The sequence below is a fragment of the Nomascus leucogenys genome, chromosome X (genome assembly GCF_006542625.1).
Source record: "Nomascus leucogenys isolate Asia chromosome X, Asia_NLE_v1, whole genome shotgun sequence".
NCBI classification, from domain to species: domain Eukaryota; kingdom Metazoa; phylum Chordata; class Mammalia; order Primates; family Hylobatidae; genus Nomascus; species Nomascus leucogenys.
Genome location: NC_044406.1, coordinates 138,790,322 through 138,805,740, shown reverse-complemented (window position 1 = coordinate 138,805,740; position 15,419 = coordinate 138,790,322). Strand labels below are relative to the sequence as shown.

General features: G+C 65.7%; 1 protein-coding gene across 7 annotated transcripts; it reads right to left on the bottom strand.

Moving 5' to 3' along the window:
* Positions 1-58: 58 nt before the first annotated feature.
* PLXNB3 (plexin B3) lies at positions 59-14,943 on the bottom strand. 7 transcript variants are annotated; one of them, XM_030806451.1, is made up of 36 exons: positions 14,835-14,943; positions 13,580-13,689; positions 11,247-12,287; positions 10,731-10,910; positions 10,082-10,210; positions 9,896-9,996; positions 9,218-9,350; positions 8,889-9,045; positions 8,692-8,800; positions 8,496-8,610; positions 8,255-8,380; positions 8,058-8,174; positions 7,749-7,842; positions 7,497-7,666; positions 7,125-7,276; positions 6,826-6,931; positions 6,098-6,228; positions 5,699-5,875; positions 5,392-5,587; positions 5,007-5,246; positions 4,762-4,920; positions 4,538-4,689; positions 4,328-4,428; positions 4,031-4,254; positions 3,731-3,909; positions 3,474-3,540; positions 2,920-3,247; positions 2,675-2,778; positions 2,452-2,545; positions 2,044-2,216; positions 1,718-1,878; positions 1,311-1,458; positions 1,081-1,145; positions 935-1,010; positions 732-806; positions 59-471 (listed from the first exon to the last, which is right to left on the bottom strand). In XM_030806451.1, the coding sequence occupies exons 2-36, from the start codon at positions 13,622-13,624 to the stop codon at positions 367-369; spliced, it is 5,730 nt and encodes a 1,909-aa protein (XP_030662311.1). In that variant the 5' UTR covers positions 13,625-13,689; positions 14,835-14,943; the 3' UTR covers positions 59-366. The 7 variants fall into 7 exon arrangements, 5 of the variants coding, with proteins under 5 accessions (XP_030662311.1, XP_030662310.1, XP_030662312.1 ...); XM_030806450.1 differs by having other exon boundaries at positions 14,839-14,943; XM_030806452.1 differs by having other exon boundaries at positions 13,580-13,671; positions 14,839-14,943.
* Between the last annotated feature and the right edge of the window lie 476 nt (positions 14,944-15,419).

Below are 15,419 nucleotides of genomic sequence, written 5' to 3'. Positions count from 1 at the left end.
CAGTGAGCCGAGATTGCGCCACTGCACTCCAGCCTGGGAGAGAGAGCGAGACTCTGTCTCAAAGTAAGATAAAAAGACATACTTCTATTTTATTTCCGGATGTGATTTTCCAGCAGGCAAATAAATACAATGGGGAGAGGGGGAAGGAGGGGGATCCTTATAAATTAGAAACAGTCCCAGGTTGGGGGAAGGTGGGCGGGCTGGCAGGGAAGGTGGCAGGCAGGGAGCCCACTGCTGGGCACAGTGCCTGGCTTTGCACCCTGTGCCCCCAGGCTCTGCCAGCTCCCCTCAGTGGCTGGCTCGGTTCCGGGGTCATAAGGCACTGCGGTGGTGGTGGAGCCGGCTTGCTGCTGTCCGAGCCAGAGCTCACAGGTCAGTCACTTTGTTCTCCACCAGGGCGGCAACCTGCTGCAGGCGGCAGGCCAGCTGCAGCTTCTGGCCCACAGGGTCCTCCTCCAGGGCACTGATAATCTGCCCGGGCAGAGGAGGATGCCTGTCTGAGCCTGCCCCTCTGCCTGCTGGCCCAGGGCCACCCACCCTGCTTCCATCTCCGCAGGAGCCTGGGGATCCAGCGGGGGCTGCCTGGGGTCCCCCTGGGGAATCCGAATGAAAGCCGAGTCCCTTCCCCAGCCTGGGCCCCGCCAGCATGGGCTGGCACCCGTGCTCCCGCGGGAGGGTCCACCGGCCTCCCGCTCCACTGCGCCTCCCCTCCGGAGTGCCCTGGGCCTCACCTGATCGTAGTACCTGTGGATGTGGTTGTAGAGTTCTTGCAGAGCCTCCAGACAGTGGGGAGCAGAAGTGTAGTTCTGGGGGCACCACGTGGAGGGGGGCAGTGAGGTCCCAGCCTGGTCCTCAAGCCCCAAGTCTCCCCCCTCTGCTCTGCTAGTCTTTCCACCCACATGTGGACAGGCGCACCCCCCGGGCCATGCCTCACCCCGGAGAGCTCAGCCAGAGCAGAGTTCATCTCCTGGTAGCTCGCCGGAGAGCTCTGGCGAATGTCCGCATAGTATCTGGAGGAGCAGACTTAGTTAGGGGTGGGGCAGCCCCCAGCCCCACAGCCCCGCGGCCTCTGACACCCACCTCTCCACCATCTGCTTGTAGCGTGGGATCTCCCGGGCGTAGAGCAGTTTGTTCACTGGGGAATCCTGCTCCAGAGGGAGGGGAGGCGCTAGGTATGAGCTAGGAGGTGAAGGCGCCCCCATGATGCTGCCACTGCCCCCCCAGAGCTCTGTGCAGAGCCCTCTAGGCTTCCCCCATAAGCCTTTCCTCCTCAAGCCCCTGCCAGCTGCTGCTGCTGGCACTGCTCTCACCCGGCCCACTTTATGCTCCGAGGTGGTACAGGAGTCAATGAAGGTCTGGGCGATGACAGCAAGGATGGCGTCCACGTTGTCCGACACCCGCACATCAAAGATGAGCTGTGGGTTCTTCAGGGCGTTCACCCAGAACCGCAGCAGCAGACTGGGGGCACAGGGCAGGTGTGGGTGTGAGGCCCTGGCCTGCCATTGTGATCTCCGCCCCATGTACTCCAGCCTACTGGCAACACACTCGGGGCCAGGGGCCACTGGAAGCTGGCCTGGTGGCCCAGGTGACCTGCGCCCTAGATCTTCCTATAAGTTCCAGAAACCCCAGGTGGGCGCATCCACCCTGGGAATGTCCGGGTCCCTCTGGGACTCAGTGGACCATGTGCACAGCAGGGGCGGGGCAGCAGGAAAGGCACCTGTTGGTCTTCCAGATGTGCAGGGTCCCTGGGTCCTCGATGCCATGCTTCTCTGCTAGCTCATCCAGAAGGTCAAACAGGTACTTGACGGCGATGGGGATGGGCCGGTTCACGCTGAGAATGGCCTGGAAGGTGTCGTCCACAAACTTCTGCAGCGTGCCCTGCAAGGCAGGGGATAAGGGCCGTGTGGAGGGCAGGGTGTGGGGGCCATCCACGGCTGAGGCTGCCCCTGCCCCTCCCACTCCCTGGCTCGGTCGGGGTCCCTGGCCCGGTCGGGGTCCCTGGCCGAGCCTCCTCTCAGGCCCAGCTGCCCAGGCTGCTCCAACCTTCATGGACAGCAGACGGGTGAGGTAGATTTCCGGAATGGCCTTGGCCCTTGCTGGCTCCCGCTCCCGCAGGCTGCTGCACCGCACCTTGGCCCCTTCTGGCTCCTCGGTGGCTTTCACCAGGTGCCAGAGGCACACCCCCCCCTCCTCGCCATCCTCCAGCGTGGGGATGTCTGAGGGCACAGGAGCCTGGCTTCAGGGCTATACCCCCTGCCCCTGGCCTGGGATGCCCAGTCCACTCCCCTGACAAGGTGGGGCAGGGTGGGGACTAGAAGAAAGGAAGGAGAGATGGGCAGAAGATCTCGGTGGGGTGGGGGATGAAGCTGAGGCAGACGCATGGCCAGGAGTTCTGCTTGCCCAGCCAGGACTCCAGTGGCCCCAGGTCAGGGCCGACCCTGAGGGACTCACTCTCTCCCAAGGGGCACCTCTGAGCCAGGCTCTGGGAGATGGTGCTGCCACTGTGCAGTTGAGGGACGAGCCCCACTGTTGCTCCATCTGGGACCTGGCAGAGATGGGGAGTGGAGGCTGTGCTGACCCCTAGCCAGGTGCCTACACTGCTCCCACCCTGCCCTGCCTCACCCTGCCCCGCCCCAGCCCCGCCCTGCTCTGCCCACCCCACCACTGCTCGCACCTTGTAGTGCTGCAAGGTGTTGAGTCTCTTCCAGTGGTTTTGGGTCACGGAGGTCAAGTCTTCATCCGATAGGGTCAGGTGACCAGCCAGGCCCGAGCGCCACTCTGGAGGGAGTCAGGGAAGCAGACAGTCTACAGCCTGTTCGCCATGCCCCACACTCATAGTAAGACACAGCTGAGGGGCTCCCGGTGCCGGAGGGGTAGGGAAGGGTCCCTGGGGTGGGTGGGCAGGGCTGGCTCTCTCACCAAGGTCTAGGGCATGCACTGAGGGCCTCTGGGAGAAGGGGGTGCCCTTGTAGACTTGGTCCAACACCTTCTCCTTGACCTGGGTGACGGTGTCCGTGTCGAGCACCCGGGCTGGCACGCGCTGCATCTCACTGCTGCCTGCGGCCCCGCCAGCCCCGGGCCCCACCAGCACCATCAGCGTCAGGGGCTGGAACTCCACGTCCTCCCGCAGCAGGCGGCTATCGTTCAGGGTCCGTTTGGCCTTGCCTGTCACGGCGTCCACGGGGCCTTTGTCCACCTGGTACTGGATGGCCCGGAAGAGCATGTACAATGGCTCACCAGCCACCTCCTGCACTGCCAAGATGAGCCAGCATCAGCCAAGCGAGGGGGGATCGATGACAGCCCTTTTCGCCTCTGCCTCGCCTCCAGCCCGGGAGAGGGTTCAAAGTCCTTCCCTTTCCAAAGCCCCCCTTGCCGGGCCTTGGTCAGGTAGGGCGCAGGCAGCAGCCCCCACGTGGCAGGAGGGGAGGAGTCTGCCACTCAGGGCTGGGGGCAGGCGGGACAGTGCCCCTCACCCTCAGGAAGGCGTACAGGCAGATGGACAGCCAGTTGGTGAGCAGTTTCTCCACCATGGTCTCTGTCCTGTGGGGAGCCGGCCACAGGGTCAGGCCTTTGTGCCTGTGTCCCTGCTGAGGACATCTCACTTTCCTCCCCCCCACCTGCTGGGGCTTCCGGGCCCCACCCGCCCCTGGACAGAGCCCGCCCAGGGTGCGATGGGGGCAGGTCTGTGGCAAGCCCTCACCCCCGCCGCTGGGTCCAGGTCAAGGCCAACCTGCGTAGCATGAGCTTGGGGTTCCTGTGCACGTGATGGGCCGCCAGGTCACCCAGCAGGGTCCTCATGATGTCAGTCAGGTACTCCAGCTTGCCGTGTAGCGCTAGCGACAGCAGCGAAGCCACATGGCAGCGATCCCTCTGGGAAAAGCTGGGCTGCGCCTCCAGGGTGTGGATGAGCTGGGCAGGGGTTGGAGGCTCATCCCGGGAAGCCCCACTCCTCCCCCACCTTTGTCTCAGGCCAGTAGTTCCCCAGCCCCACCTCCTTGCCCACCGGGGACTCCTGCCACACGGCCCTCACCGTGAGGAGGAAGAGTTTGCTGTTGAGCAGGTTGGAGAGCTGCGTGAGACCCTGGCACACAGTGGCACAGCGGCCGTCCTCCCCTGGCCCCTCAGGCTTGGGCTGCAGCGGGCAACCGCCATGGCCAGGGAAGAAGGCGCGCTCGGCGTAGGTGCGGTAGTCCAGGAAGGGGATCCCACTGGCCTCCAGGTCGCTGCTGAGGTCAGTCATCTCCGTCATGAGGTCTGCGGGCCAGGAGGCGCCGAGGTGTGAGTTCAGGCCCCGTGGGCACCCTGTCCCCCCTGCCTCCGCACCCACCTGTGAACTCCTTGCGGCACTGGTCTCCCACGCCGGTCTCCAGGCTCTCCAGCTGCAGTAGCACCTTCTGGTAGTCCCGCAGGGCCTGCTTGCTCTTGTGCCTGCAGCCCGGGGTCAGCATCAGCCAGGGCCAGGGCCAGGCCAGCCGCCCGCCAGGGCACCCTTGCCAATGGCGAGGAGGGAAGTGTGCTGGGGGTGGGCGGGTCTCACCTGTACATGAGGGTGAGGAGCAGCACGGTGGCGATCAGCACTGCAGCACCCATGCCCACGCCTGCCTGGGCCTCCACGGGAAAGGCAGACAGCGGGGGTTCAGCCTCGTACTGCACAGGGCCCAGGGCCAGCTGCACATTGCCCATCTGCACCTGGGGGGGCAGGGCTCCTCAGTGCATGCCGGCGGCACCCGGTCCACGTGCCCACCCAGGGCACGGACTCACCACGAACTGTGGCAGGCCGGAGCCATTGGCAGGCTGCGGGGCGTGCGCAGGCGGCTCGCAGTACAGGTGGGTGCGCGTGAGCGTCTTCACCAGGCACTCGCCGAGGCCGATGTGCACACGCACCTCCTCCTTGCTGATGCCCAGGTTGAGGCCCTCGCCCTGGGACACACACGGGGGCGTAAGCCGCTGGCCCCCACAGAGGCGGCCTGAGCGCCCTGGAGGGCAAGGTTGAAGGTGGCCCTCACCTCCACATCCAGGACATGGCCTGGCTTGAGGCGGTAGGGGCGGGCAGGCCCCTCGCGGCTGAGGGGTGCCAGGCGGGGGTTGGGCTGGTACAGGAAGCCCTGGCCCCCACTGGCGCTGGCGAAGTCCACTTGCACGTTGTCTAGGGTGAAGAAGACCCGCTGCGGGCGGGCCGTGTCTGGCACAGCAGGGCTGCGGCACAGGAGGAGGCTGGACGAGTTGACGGAGCAGACGGTGGAGCACTGTGGGGCATTCAGGGCCGGCCACAGGTGGAGTGAGCTGGGCTCCACTATGCGCTGCCAGGGGCATGGCGGCCTCCCCTCCCCCTCCCCACTGGGCATGGGCATGGTCGGGGACAGCCCTGTCGCCTGCTGGTGAGGGGCTCACCTGCAGCAGCCCCCCACCAAGCTGGATACAAGCCTGGGGGTCGGCTGCAGGGGCTCCACAGCTGCTCCTTGGCTCTGGGTCCTGGGGCTGGGCCCTGGAAGCCTGTACCTCTGCGTCAGCCTCCAGCCACACAGACAGTAGGGGCCGCTGCACTGCGTCTAGGCCGGTGCCCCTGACACGGATCAGTCGCCCACCCCTGTACCAGGATGGCAGTCGGGTGTGGGTGGGCGGTGGGCAACACAGCCCAGCCCCCATCCCACCTTCCCTCCTGCCCGGTGCACAGGCTGGCCTGTGGGCTGACCCTCACCCCCGGAAGCTGGCACTGGGCTCCGCTGCTACAAGCCGGGGGTTGGCGGTGTAGCGGAAGGGGCTGGCGAGCAGTGTGCGCTGGGCGTGGCCAAAGACCACAAGGACCGCTGCTTCTCCTGGGACAGCCTGGGGCCTGGTGCGGCACACAATGGCCTCCGGACACACTGGCTCCAGGCTGCGGGATGGGTAGTGGGGTCTCTCATCTCGGCTCTAACTACCCCAGCCCTGGCCCAATCCCCGTAGGAGAAGCCCTACTTTGCCTGCCTTGACAGGGGCAGGGACCACTGGGGGTGGCCACAGCAACCACTTCTCTGAATGTACCACCCCCACTGTGTAGAAAGGACACTGAGGCCTATGGGAGTGCCCACCACCCAATGGCAGCCAGGCCGGGACTCACATGGGACAAGGTTGGCCACCCACGAAGGCACTGGTGTTGCCACCTGTCTGGAGGTGCTGACCTCGAATGGTGAGCTGGGTGCCCCCTGCCTGGGGGCCCCAGCGAGGACTCAGGCTCAGCAGGACAGGGTCCTAGGGAACAGCGCGGGCTGGGTAGGCATGGCAGCCCAGCGTGGCCCTTTCACCCGCCTGGGCCATGCCCAAGGCCCTCTGGTTCTGAAGCGCAGGTCATCTCTGGGCTTCACCTCCTGGGGCCAAAGTGGACCACGCCCTCCTTCCCGAGGCCACTGCACACTGGCCAGCTTCCTCCCACCCACCCCTGCCACATGGGGAGTAGGAGTGGGGCTCTTTCATCCTCACTACCACTCTGCCCCCTTGGGACAGCCTCCTCCCCACCACAGCTCACAGCCTGCAGACCTGGAGCTCTAAACTCTCAAATCCAGTTGCCTCTTTGGGCAGAACCCACCCCTGCCCCCACTGCTCCTGTCCCAGGCTTCCCACCCGGGAAACAGTGTCACCAAGTGCCCAGGGCAACAGGTCCCGAGAGCTTCGTGCCCCAGACTGGCCTGGCTGCCCACCTCCATTCACATGCCACGGCTTCCCTCCTAGACATGCAGCGGTGCTTCCTGCTCCCCACAGACCCAGCTTGACATCCTCATTAGGCACCTGTCCTTCCTGGCCCTCCCTCCTACCCTCCCCTGTGTAGGGCACACCTGGGAGGCCACTGACCTGGTAGGTGAAGTGCTGGCTTGAGATGCCTGGTGGCTGGCTCTTAATGGCTACCCGGACGGGCCCAGTGGTGCCATTGGGGGCAGGAGATGTCACACACACAATCCTGGAAAGCCGAGGCCTGGGAGCTGCTCAGGGCCCAGGGACGCAGGGGACAGCCCACCAGCTGCTACCGAGCGCACCTTCTCCACCCCTCCCCTGACCGAGTGCCCCAGGTTTCTTGGCCACAGGCCTTCCTTATCTCTGGGTGGCCATCTCTGAGGGCCTCCCCACCCATCCTCACCCTCCAAGTGCCTCACCGGGCCGAGGTGCGGTAGAGAGAGGGCTCAGGGTTGCAGGGCCGGCTGGCCACGCTCACGGCGTACTGCACGTCGGCGAAGGCCCGGCCCAGGTTGGAGCCCAGGATGGTGAGGGCCAAGCCTCCCTCAGGGGGACCGGTCAGGGGCTCGACCTGCAGCAGGCAAATGATGGCAGATGGGATCCCCCGCACCCACACCCCACTCTGCAGTGCCGGGTGCCCGGTCAGCCAACCAGCCCAGCCAGGCCGAGCTGCTGGGGTTTGGGGGCCTGGGGCAGGGCTGGTCTGATCATGGAGGATAGGACAGTGCGGGGCAGGAGAAGTGGGGGCCCCGGCAGGAGACCTGCACTCAACCCTAGAGGCGGGGACTCACCGCATCAATGCTGGGCGCAGGACACAGCAGCTCCACAGCCCCCAGTGGGCACAAGGGCCCATAGCGACAGGCAGGCTGGCCGTCAGCACACCACAGGCAGCCCAGGCTCCTGTTGGCCGCTTGGCAGTGGCTGCAGTCTGGGTGGCCCGTGGCACAGTTGTACAGGATCACTAGGGAAGGTCAGGCAGTGTGCTGAGCGCCTCCTGTCTGCCACCCACCCTGCCCCACCTGCCTGGCTGCCCTCAGGCTCACCATAAAGAGCACGGGCGTTGTCCAGCCTCTGGGCCTTGCCCTGGGTGACGTAGATGGGCACTGGGAGCTCCCGCTGGGACATGGAGGGGTAGAACTGTGGGCAGAGTGTGGGGTCAGGCTGGGTGCCCACTCAGGGCACTTCTGACTCTTGTCTCCTCTGGGCCACCCCCAGAATGAATGTGATTGTTCCCTGCCTCTCCCCCAAGACTGGGGCCCAGGGACAGAGGCTATGGCTCTCCACAAAGATGGCAGATCCCTGAGGGTCTACGGAAGCTTGGGGGCAACAGGGTTTGGAGGGCAGCCACTCACCTGGTGGGCCTGGCAGTGGATGAGGCCTGAATCCCCTGCTGTCTCCTCCAGGGTGGCCGGCAGCCCCCGAAGCTCTCCAGGCAGCTCCAGCCAGCAGTGGAAGGAGGCAGGCAGGCCCTGGGGAAGGACGCTGTCAGGAGCGTGGACACGCTGTGGCAGACCCCACTGCCCTGCCCCCTTCCCTCCTGACGGCTCACTCGGAAATGTTGAAGGTTCCGTACGCGTAGGGCCAAATGGCTCTCCCAGCCCACAGGCACCAGGTGGGGACCTGCCAGGCCTTCGACCTGTGGGCAAGCCCCTGGGCCACGCACCTGGACGTCCACCTGGGAAAACAAGAGCCCTCAGCCTTTCAGAACTCAAAGGACCTACTGCTGGGCGGGTCTGGGAAGGGTGGAGAAGGGACAGCCCTGTCTCTGCCCGAAGTTCGGGCCCACCCACCTCCTGGGCGCTGTAGATGGTCCTCTCGCCCTCTGGGCAATGCTCTCCGTACACGCAGTGGCTACTCTGGGGGCACCAGTGACACCGCCAGATGCTGCCCACGCAAGCACGACACCTAGAGGGGCAGGGCAGCTGCTCAACTGAGTGCCCTCTGGGGTTGCCACCCCTACCCCAGAAGGCAGGCCCAGGGACTCACGGGGCAGCTGCCTCCAAGGCCTGGACGGCACTGCAGTCATAAAAGGAGAAGTTGGTGGCAGCCACAGCCACGTCCTCGAACATCAGGGCCAGGGGCACAGTGACGTGGTCTGGGAGGGGACAGTGGGGGCAGGACAGGTCAGGTGGCTCATTACCCCTCCAGCTTCCACCCCAGCCCCCACCCCATGGGCCACTCACCTGTGCCTGGAGGGTTAAGTGGCACCTGGTCTTGGGGAGGGGTGACACAGGCCACGTGGGGCCCTTCCACATGAGCCAAGCTCTCATAGTCCCCGAACGCACAATGGAAGTATTCATCTGCATCCAGGATGGGCAGCCGGGGGATAGACAAAGTGACCTGGGACGCAGCGGGGAGAAACCGGGAGATGGAGCCAGAGCAGAGGGGGCGGCCGCTGCTGGGGGTGGCAGCAGAGGCCATGGGAGAGGAAGGAGGACGGGAGGCAGGCGGGGTTCATGCTCCAGGCAGTGGTCATGCTGCCCAGAGGGCCCAGTGGTGCTGGGCGGCTTACCTGGCCCTGCTCCTGGCGGGGGTGGTGGCCCGGCAGCAGGCTCTGGATGTGCAGGCAGTGGCTGTCCTCCTCATAGCTCCACAGCCACTGGTTTGGCTGGCCCGCCCGCCCGCACTCGCCCTTCCGGGTACACCTGCCAGGCAGGGGTCCATTAGGTCACTGTGGGGGTCCTACATTCCAAGGATGACTGGCAACAGGGGGCTGGGGAGGCCGGCCCAACTGGAGTGCAGTGGGGTGCAATGAGCAGGAGGCGTGCAGGGGACTGTACCCAGAGAGAAAGGGGCCAAGCAGGCAGGGCCTCATGGCCGAGGCACGGGCTCCAGCCCTAAGAGGCAGCTGCGGCTGGGCTGAGGGACACACAGTGACTCAGGGCTGCCTTAAAGGATTCCTGGGGCTGCCGTGTGGGGCACCGGCTGGAGGACAGCTGTGTGGGGGTTCTGGACCCTGGCTGGGGCTGCTGGGATGAGGAGTCCACAGGCTGGGTGGTGTCGGAAAAGGGGGATGCCAATCAGGTTCACAGCTCAGTGAGATGGGGCAGGATGGGTGACCTCCGTGGTGGCCCCGAGTCTCTCCAGCAGGCAGGGTTGGCCTCCCGGCACACCTAGGGTTGGATCCAGGGGCAGCCTCCTGGCACACACCACCCATTGGCCCAAGCCTAGGCACAGGCCCTGTGCTCACCTGCCCTGGAGGACACACCAGCCACACAATGGGTCCTGGGCCTGGAGGCAGCTGGCACAGTCAGGGAACTGGGGGCAGGCTGCCACAGGTATCCGGTCCACCTGGAGGGGCAGCAGAGCAGAGAGGCAATGGGCACGAGACTCAGGCCGCGTGTGCTGGCCCCTTCAGCCCCAGGATGGCCCTCACCTGGTGGGCAGTCAGGACATAGAGGTGACTGCCACTGCTGTCCAGCAGCAGGTCTGGGCTGATGGCTGAGCCTGGAGGCGCCACTTGCTGGGAGTGGTAAACCTGGCCCTGGGGGCCGTGGAGAAAGACCTGAGTGGGGGGACAAGGACGAGGCTGGGCCAGATGGCCAAAGGTTGCCCGTTCTAGGGACACGCCCTCCTCCCAGTGGGGGTTCCTTTTTAGAGCCGGTTCCCCTTCTTGCCGTGCCATCGAGGGAGGACACATCGCTTCCCCCACTCGGCACCCTCAGGCCTAGGACACTCTCCGGGGAACCATGACACTGGGGCAGCAGCGGCACCCTGGGTGAGGCCCCGTGTACCAAGGGACAGTTCTGCCAGGTGGGAGGGCAGCTATGGGGAGACCAAAAGGTCACCAGGAGGCACCACACCCTGCCCACCTCACCCAGCCACCCCAGCCACCTTCACGGTGAGCCACCACCAGCTGGTGAAGGCCAGGCTGCAGGGGGCAGTGCCCAGCCGGCAGTCACTGTGTGGCAAAGCCCCCTGACCCAACCATGGGATGCGGGCTAAAAGGTGGTGGTTGCTGGGGGCTTTCCTGAGCCTCCGTGGCCAGGGCCACACCCAGCCGGACAGCAAGGCTGGGCCCTCACCTTGTGCAGCTGGCCCTGGGTGTCCCCCAGGAAGGCTATCATGTGCCCGTCTGCCTGTAGGGCTGCCACGGCGCTGACCGGCTGCCCGAGCTTCAGCAGAGGCTGGACCTCCAGGGGCTGGCGGCCAGCAATGGGGCTGGGGGTGTGCTCGTCGCCGCAGGGGTACGACTCGGGGGAGTCCTACATGGCAGGGAGTGGAGAATCAGCCCCCGGAAGAGGGCAGAGAGGCAGTCGGGGGGATACTCAGGCTGCCAGCGGGAGGAGACCCAGGCACCCTGGGATGACCCCAAGGCCCAGCAATCAGGGCCGAAGGGCCAGGGCACCTGGCAAGCTCATAGCATCCAGAGGGAGAAAGGCGGAAAGAAACGGGTGGAGAGCAGGCAGGAGACCTGGAGACTCAGCTGACCCCTGACCGAGAGGTCGGCTGGCACTTCCCATGGGCGGGCACCCCTGCCCAGTGCTGAAAGATGCCAGCCATCCACAGAGAGAGGGGGGATGGAAGGGCATGCCACTCACAAGGGGCAGGGTGACGCAGCGCGACGTGACGCCGTACTCCACGGTGGCTTCCTCTGCACCGCTGGGGCCCCGGCCGCCCGCTGTGTAGCAAAGTCTCCGGGCCTTCTCCATACTGGCACCCAGCTCCGCCATGGGGAAGGCGCAGAGCGCCGCCTGGGTGCCCCTTGGGCCCGCGGCAAACGCCCCTAGCAAGGTGCCCGGGGCAAGGAAGGCGGCCTGGATGAGGCCCTGGCCCTGGCAGGCGAGGGGGACCTCCACGTAGGAGTACAGGTTGGTGTCCCCCAGGCAGACGCGAGCCACGTAGGAGCGGTACTCAGCCTGGGCCCGGGCCCCTCGGCGGCGGAACACAAAGTAGGCGGAGCGGGCGTCGGCAAAGGCCCCCACGTAGCTGTTGTTGTAGTCGGAGAAGTCGCCCACCACCAGGCGGCCCAGGCCCTCACTGGAGAAGGGCTGAGACCCGGCCAGCTGGCGGATGGCCAGGGGTGGCACCCCTGCCGACAGCTTGCCCGCCAGGCCTCTGGCCACAAGCAGGAGGTCCCGGCCGGGCAAGGGCACCACCAGCCCCACCGTGGCCACTCCCGGGGTATTGGCAGCCACAAACTGCCCGTCACCGGGGTCCTCAGCCTGGTACAGCACCTCGGCCACATCCCCAAGGCGCCGTGTCTCACACACGCCCTGCCGCACCTGCCCGCAGGCCACCAGCTCCTGGGCGCGGCTGCTCACCAGCAGCAGCTGGTTGGCATTGTCAGTGAGCTGGGCCTGTGGGCACTCGGCCGGGTCACGGAAGGGCACGCAGTCAGGGCTGTCGATGACAGGGCCAGTGACAGCCACGCCCTCGACCTGCAGCTCGGGGCTGAGCTGGAAGAGGCGGTTCACTGCGCCGACATAGAGTGTGCCTCGGCCAGGTGCCAGTGCCAAGTGGTTGAGAGTGGTGTTAGGTGCGGAGAAGCGATGGGCCCCTGTCAAGGGCAGTGGCGGTGGGGACAGCAACAGCAGGAGGAGGCAGAGGCCGAAGGGAGGCCAGCGAGCCATCACGGGGGCCTGTGAGAGGGCACAGGTCAGGGCAGTGGGAGCGCAAGGCAGATAGAGGACCAGAGGAAGGTGGAAGGTGGGGTGGAAAGAGGCCAGGGTGCTCAGGGCCAGGGAGGGAGGGAGGCAGAGAGATGGAGAGTGAGAGAGAGTGAGCGGAGTCAAGGAGACAGAGGGGGCACAGAGAGAGGAGGACATAAGGAGGGACAAAGACAGTGTCCAAGAGCTGGAGCGAGAGGCAGGGAGGGGTGCATGCATGCACGCACCAGCACACAAGGAGAGAATTCTTTCATCTCCTACTTTATATGCATGTAGATTGTTGAAGGGGGGCAGGTCCTGGAAAGCCACAAGAGCACTAACAGAGGGACTGTGAGTCACAGAGGGGGCAGGGATGGAGAGAGGGCAGGGGAGGGAGGGAGGCCGCAGGAGCTGGAAGGCTGGCGGAAGCTGTGTCACAGCGCGCCCCTGTGCCCACCACCCAGACAAGAGAGATCTAAGTGGGGTGAGAGGAGTGAGGCCATCGTGTGCCCCAAGGGACCAGACAGGGAGAGAAAACCTGCCCTGGGTAGCCAGGGCCGGCTGCAAGGAGGAACCCTCCCCAGCTGGGGGAAAGAGCCAGGCAGCCGCGGGCTGAGCGAGGAGCAAGTCAGCGAGGAGCAGGGGTCAGCTCCGTGCTGGCGCCCAGCTCCAGGGCAAGGAAGCACTGGGGCAAGGCAGTGGGGGTGCTGGGAGAAGCCAGGGGTGCCAAGGGACAACACAGGCTGCGGGAGTGCGGGGAGGCCTGCTCCTGCCCCATGGGCCCCAGCAGTTTGGGTCTCTCAGGGCCTGGCACAGGGGGCCTCAGTGTGGGAGTGTCCCGGGAGAAGAGCAGACCAGGAGAGCTGGCCGGGGGAGGGGTCAGGGAAGGGGCATGGAGGGGTGCCAGACTGGAGATGGTTCCTGGGTGTGCCTGCTGGGACCCCGGGGCTGAGCCCCTGAGGGTGAGAGGTGAGAGCAGTCCCTGCTGTGGCCCCTCCTGCCCTCCACAGAGAGATGCCGCTCTGGGTGTGTGGTCACATGCTGACCAGGAGTGGGGCCGCTGGGACTCAGGGCAGAGCAGCGCCTGGAGGAAGGCCCAGGAGCCCCTTATCTCAGGAACACAGGCAGGAAGAGCACGGACATTTCCTGCGGACCCCGGGCTATCTGGGGCAGTGTCTGCCATGAGGGAGGCTGCAGCCTGTATGTCCTGGGCCTGGCCACAGCCATCCTGCCCTACCCTGCCCCTCCCAGGAACATTTTTGGGGACACCGGGCCTGGGCACTTACCATGAAGTGGTGCAGCAGAGGGGTCTCCTGGGTGGCGTGGCACATACGCTCAGTTCCGCTGCCCGAGGGCAGTGGCGATGGGCATGAGATGGCTGTGGGGGGGCATTGCCCTGAGTGGGAGGGAGATAGTCGAGCTGGCCTGGGGAAGGAGGGGCGGCGGTGGGGGTGGCGCCCAGGGCCTGGCGACCGGGCTCCCTCACAGCTGGCAGCTTTGTCAATAGTGGCCTCCACCACAACAATGTTCCCTCTGTCCAGAGGCCAGGCCAGGGCCCCACTCGCTAGTGCTGTCACCCCCGCTGGGCTGTTCTGGACAGGGGGCTCCTTGCCACTTCCCACCCTCAGGGAGCCACCCCCGGGATCCGGGGACAAAGGGTTGGGGTTTCCTCCAGCCAGCCCTCCCCCTCTGGCCCCGCAACCCCTGTGTCACTAAGCATGCCCCTCCCTGACTCCCCGGGTCCCTGTGAAGGGCACGGGGTGGGCCTCGGAGCCCCTGCAAATGCCGGCTGGTAGCCTTGGGGCCTGGGTGAAGTGCCAGACCTGGCCCTCAATGCCTGCCTTTGTCCAAAAGATCTTCCTCCACACCCCCGGCCCAGCCCTGCCTCTGGGGACTGGTGAAGTGGTACCAGGTACAGCATGGTGGCAGCGAGCAGGACCACGGGAGGAGGCTGCTTGAGATGGGCTGAGGCAGAGGGTCCACAGGCCGGGGCTGTCCACCCCACCCTCTGAAGCACGATCCTGCTGGCCTAGATGCCATCCATGCAGGGGATGAGGAAGGGAGGGGCACCTAGCAGCTAGCCCCCCGTCACCCTCATAGGTCACCCTGGCCAGTGGCACAGGAGCAGGTGCACTGGGGATGGGGTCTCCGCCTCCCCCACAGCACGGCAGCAGTAGGCTCCAGGGCAAGGTGGCAGCGGGCTGCTGCCACCTGGCTGGGCCAGTTGGGTGGCTGTGGGGGTGGGGAGCCAGGCGGGCAGCCTCTCTACCCTGTACCCTGCCCGAGGCTGGCACTGGCTTTCCCATTTCGGGGGAGAAACATGGTTCCCCACCTCCTAACCCCAGGGCTACCGCTTGGGGGACACCGTGCTCCCCGGCACCTAGTGCTGTCGTCAGGCTGGGCCGACACCCGAGGGCTCTTGCCTGACCCGCCAGTTGGCCTTGAGACCCTAGCTTCTCCTTGGCCCAAGCACACCCTGATGCCTTGCCCTGAGGCCTGGTAGCCCCTGCACCCCCAGCCCAAGCCTGCCCCAGCTCTTACCTACCTGGCGGGCCACCGGCGAGGGCCAAGTAGCAGCTGGTGGTGCCAGGAGCACGTCTCACAGAGCCCCAGCCTCCCTCCCCACAATGCAATCGTGCCCAGTCCGACTCATCCCAACAAGCCTGGCCAGGCAGCCCAGGCTCTCTCCGCCCGCCCCTTTGCCCAATGGCGTAGGGCAGGGCGCTGCTGCCCTCTGCTGGCCGCAGCAGGCATGATGGAGGACTGACCGTGGGCACCTGGCAGGTGAGAGACGGCAGCGCCCCCCATCGGGTGGGCATTCCATAACCTGGCACGAAGCACCTACTGGATGCCAGGCTTGGGCTTGGCACTGGCACCATTCAGAAACAAACACAGGTTGGGAAACTGAGGCACGGGAGGTTAGGAAACTTGAATAAAGTCACACAGCTAGTATGTGGCAAGGCTGAGTCAACCACAGGGCCCCTTCACTTAACCATCAGGCTACATGGCCTTGAACCATGAACCTTGGCAGACGTTGGGCAGGAGATGGAGCTGAGGCCTACCCCAGGCCAGGCCTGCACGTGACATGCCCACGTGTCATTGAGGAAAAATCTGTGTTTCCTACCG